The sequence below is a fragment of the Schistocerca cancellata genome, unplaced genomic scaffold (assembly GCF_023864275.1).
Source record: "Schistocerca cancellata isolate TAMUIC-IGC-003103 unplaced genomic scaffold, iqSchCanc2.1 HiC_scaffold_1150, whole genome shotgun sequence".
NCBI lineage: Eukaryota > Metazoa > Arthropoda > Insecta > Orthoptera > Acrididae > Schistocerca > Schistocerca cancellata.
In genome coordinates, this window is record NW_026047149.1 from 1168729 (window position 1) to 1172911 (window position 4183).

At 58.9% G+C, this 4183-nt stretch overlaps 1 protein-coding gene across 1 annotated transcript; it reads left to right on the forward strand.

Annotated features, from left to right (window-relative positions):
• The first annotated feature begins 3280 nt into the window (after positions 1 to 3280).
• On the forward strand, positions 3281 to 4099 carry LOC126159901 (keratin-associated protein 4-6-like). Its single transcript, XM_049916706.1, has 2 exons — positions 3281 to 3463; positions 3500 to 4099. Exons 1-2 carry the CDS (start codon positions 3281 to 3283, stop codon positions 4097 to 4099), a joined length of 783 nt encoding a protein of 260 aa, XP_049772663.1.
• The last annotated feature ends 84 nt before the right edge of the window (positions 4100 to 4183 follow it).

Sequence of the window (4183 nt, forward strand, 5' to 3'; positions counted from 1 at the left end):
TTCGCAAGGAGCGCGGCCTTCGCAAGGAGTGCGGCCTTAGCAAGGAGTGTAGCCTTCGCAAGGTGTGCAGCCTTCGCGAGGAGTGCAGCCTTCGCAAGGAGTGCAGCCTTCGCCAGGAGTGCAGCCTTCGCAAGGAGTGGAGCCTTCGCAAGCAGTGCAGCCTTCGCAAGGAGTGCTGACTTCGCAAGGAGTGCATCCTTCGCAAGGAGTGCATCCTTCGCAAGGAGTGCAGCCTTCGCAAGGAGTGCATCCTTCGCAAGGAGTGCAGCCTTCGCAAGGAGTGCAGCCTTCGCAAGGAGTGCAGCCTTCGCAAGGAGTGCAGCCTACGCAAGGAGTGCAGCCTTCGCAAGGAGTGCTGCCTTCGCATGGAGTGCTGCCTTCGCATGGAGTGCTGCCTTCGCATGGAGTGCTGCCTTCGCATGGATTGCTGCCTTTGCATGGAGTGCTGCCTTCGCATGGAGTGCTACCTTCGCATGGAGTGCTGCCTTTGCATGGAGTGCTGCCTTTGCATGGAGTGCTGCCTTTGCATGGAGTGCTGCCTTCGCATGGAGTGCTGCCTTCACAAGGAGTGCTGCCCTCGTAAGGAGTGCTGCATTCGCAAGGAGTGCTGCATTCAAAAAGATTGCTTCCTTCGCAAGGAGTGGTGCCTACGCAAGGAGTGCTGCTTACGCAAGGGGTGCTGCCTTTGCACGGAGTGCTGCCTTCGCACGGAGTGCATCCTTCGCAACGAGTGCTGCCTTCGCACGGAGTGCTGCCTTCGCACAGAGTGCAGCCTTCGCACGTAGTGCTTCCTTCGCAAGGAGTGCTTCTTTCGCATCGAGTGCTGCCTTCGCAAGGTGTGCTGCATCCGCAAGGACAGTAGCCTTCGAATGGGGTGCAGCATTCACACGGAATACAGCCTTTGCAAGGAGTGCAGCCTTCGAACAGAGTGAAGCCTTTGCGAGGAGGGCAGCCTTCACATGTAGTGCAGCCTTCGCATGGAGAGCAGCCTTCACATGGAGTGCAGCCTTCGCATGGCGTGCAGCCTTCGCATGGAGTGCAGCCTTCGCATGGAGTGCAGCCTTCCCATGGAGTGCAGCCTTCGCAAGGAGTGCAGCCTTCGCAAGGAGTGCAGCCTTCGCAAGGAGTGCAGCCTTCGCAAGGAGTGCAGCCTTCGCAAGGAGTGCAGCCTTCGCAAGGAGTGCAGCCTTCGCAAGGAGTGCAGCCTTCGCAAGGAGTGCAGCCTTCGCAAGGAGTGCAGCCTTCGCAAGTAGTGCAGCCTTCGCAAGGAGTGCAGCCCTCGCAAGGAGTGCAGCCTTCGCAAGGAGTGCAGCCCTCGCAAGGTGTGCAGCCTTCGCAAGGAGTGCAGCCTTCGCAAGGAGTGCAGCCTTCGCAAGGAGTGCAGCCTTCGCAAGGAGTGCAGCCTTCGCAAGGAGTGCAGCCTTCGCAAGGAGTGCAGCCTTCGCAAGGAGTGCAGCCTTCGCAAGGAGTGCAGCCTTCGCAAAGAGTGCAGCCTTCGCAAAGAGTGCAGCCTTCGCAAAGAGTGCAGCCTTCGCAAAGAGTGCAGCCTTCGCAAGGAGTGCAGCCTTCGCAAGGAGTGCAGCCTTCGCAAGGAGTGCAGCCTTCGCACGGTGTGCAGCCTTCGCAAGGAGTGCAGCCTTCGCAAGGAGTGCAGCCTTCGCAAGGAGTGCAGCCTTCGCAAGGAGTGCAGCCTTCGCAAGTAGTGCAGCCTTCGCAAGGAGTGCAGCCCTCGCAAGGAGTACAGCCTTCGCAAGGAGTGCAGCCTTCCCAAGGTGTGCAGCCTTCGCAAGGAGTGCAACCTTCGCAAGGAGTGCAGCCTTCGCAAGGAGTGCAGCCTTCGCAAGGAGTGCAGCCTTCGCAAGGATTGCAGCCTTCGCAAGGTTTGCAGCCTTTGCAAGGAGTGCAGCCTTCGCAAGGAGTGCAGCCTTCCCAAGGAGTGCTGCCTTCGCAAGGAGTGCTGCCTTCGCAAGGAGTGCTGCCTCCGCAAGGAGTGCTGCCTCCGCAAGGAGTGCTGCCTCCGCAAGGAGTGCTGCCTCCGCAAGGAGTGCTGCCTTCGCAAGGAGTGCTGCCTTCGCATGGAGTGCTGCGTTCGCATGGAGTGCAGCCTTCGCAAGGAGTGCAGCCTTCGCAAGGAGTGCAGCCTTTGCAAGGAGTGCAGCCTTCGCAAGGAGTGCTGCCTTCGCATGGAGTGCTGCCTTCGCATAAGGAGCTGCCTTTGCATGGATTGCTGCCTTTGCATGGAGTGCTGCCTTTGCATGGAGTGCTGCCTTCGGATGGAGTGCTGCCTTCGCATGGAGTGCTGCCTTTGCATGGAGTGCTGCCTTTGCATGGAGTGCTGCCATTGCATGGGGTGCTGCCTTTGCATGGAGTGCTGCCTTTGCATGGAGTGCTGCCTTCGCATGGAGTGCTGCCTTCACAAGGAGTGCTGCCTTCGTAAGGAGTGCTGCATTCGCAAGGAGTGCTGCATTCACAAAGATTGCTTCCTTCGCAAGGAGTGGTGCCTACGCAAGGAGTGCTGCTTTCGCAAGGGGTGCTGCCTTCGCGCGGAGTGCTGCCTTCGCACAGAGTGCAGCCTTCGCACGTAGTGCTTCCTTCGCAAGGAGTGCTTCCTTCGCAAGGAGTGCTGCCTTCGCAAGGTGTGCTGCATTCGCAAGGACAGTAGACTTCGAATGGGGTGCAGCATTCACACAGAATACAGCCTTTGCAAGGAGTGCAGCCTTCGAACAGAGTGAAGCCTTTGCGAGGAGGGCAGACTTCGCATGGAGTGCAGCCTTCGCATGGAGTGCAGCCTTCACATGGAGTGCAGCCTTCGCATGGAGTGCAGCCTTCGCATTGAGTGCAGCCTTCGCATGGAGTGCAGCCTTCGCATGGAGTGCAGCCTTCGCATGGAGTGCAGCCTTCGCAAGGAGTGCAGCCTTCGCAAGGAGTGCAGCCTTTGCAAGGAGTGCAGCCTTTGCAAGGAGTGCAGCCTTCGCAAGGAGTGCAGCCTTCGCAAGGAGTGCAGCCTTCGCAAGGAGTGCAGCCTTCGCAAGGAATGAGCCTTCGCAAGGAGTGCAGCCTTCGCAAGGTGTGCAGCCTTCGCAAGGAGTGCAGCCTTCGCAAGGAGTGCAGCATTCGCATGGAATGCAGCCTTCACACGGAATACAGCCTTTGCAAGGTGTGCTCCATTCGCAAGGACAGTAGCTTTCGAATGGGGTGCTGCATTCACACGGAATACTGCCTTTGCAAGGAGTGCAGCCTTCGAACAGAGTGAGGCCTTTGCGACGAGGGCAGCCTTCGCATGGAGTGCAGCCTTCGCATGGAGTGCAGCCTTCGCAAGGAGTGCAGCCTTCGCAAGGAGTGCAGCCTTCGCAAGGAGTGCAGCCTTCGCAAGGAGTGCAGCCTTCGCAAGGAGTGCAGCCTTCGCAAGGAGTGCAGCCTTCGCAAGGAGTGCAGCCTTCGCAAGGAGTGCAGCCTTCGCAAGGTGTGCAGCGTTCGCAAGGAGTGCAACCTTCGCTAGGAGTGCAGCCTAAGCAGGGAGTGCAGCCTTCGCAAGGAGTGCAGCCGTCGCAAGGAGTGCAACCTTCGCAAGGAGTGCAGCCTTCGCAAGGAGTGCAGCCTTCACAAGGAGTGCAGCCTTCGCAATTATTGCAGCCTTCGCAAGGTGTGCAGCCTTCGCAAGGAGTGCAGCTTTCGCAAGGAGTGCAGCCTTCGCAAGGAGTGCAGCCTTCGCAAGGAGTGCTGCCTTCGCAAGGAGTGCTGCCTCCACAAGGAGTGCTGCCTCCGCAAGGAGTGCTGCCTTCGCAAGGAGTGCTGCCTTCGCAAGGAGTGCTGCCTTCGCAAGGAGTGCTGCCTTCGCATGGAGTGCTGCCTTCGCATGGAGTGCTGCCTTCGCATGGAGTGCTGCCTTGGCATGGAGTGCTGCCTTCGCATGGAGTGCTGCCTTTGCATGGAGTGCTGCCTTTGCATGGAGTGCTGCCTTTGCATGGAGTGCTGCCTTTGTATGGAGTGCTGCCTTTGCATGGAGTGCTGCCTTCGCAAGGAGTGCTGCCTTCGCAAGGAGTGCTGCATTCGCAAGGAGTGCTGCATTCGCAAAGATTACTTCCTTCGCAAGGAGTAGTGCCTACGCAAGGAGTGCTGCTTTCGCAAGGGGTGCTGCCTTTGCACGGAGTGCTGCCTTCGCACGGAGTGCATCCTTCGCAAG

Coding starts and splice junctions, on each gene's coding strand:
- LOC126159901 (XM_049916706.1), top strand. CDS start 3,281: ATGGAGTGCAGCCTTCGCATGGAGTGCAGCCTTCGCAAGGAGTGCAGC. Junction 3,464..3,499: donor AGGAGTGCAGCCTTCGCAAG/GTGTGCAGCGTT, acceptor AACCTTCGCTAG/GAGTGCAGCCTAAGCAGGGA.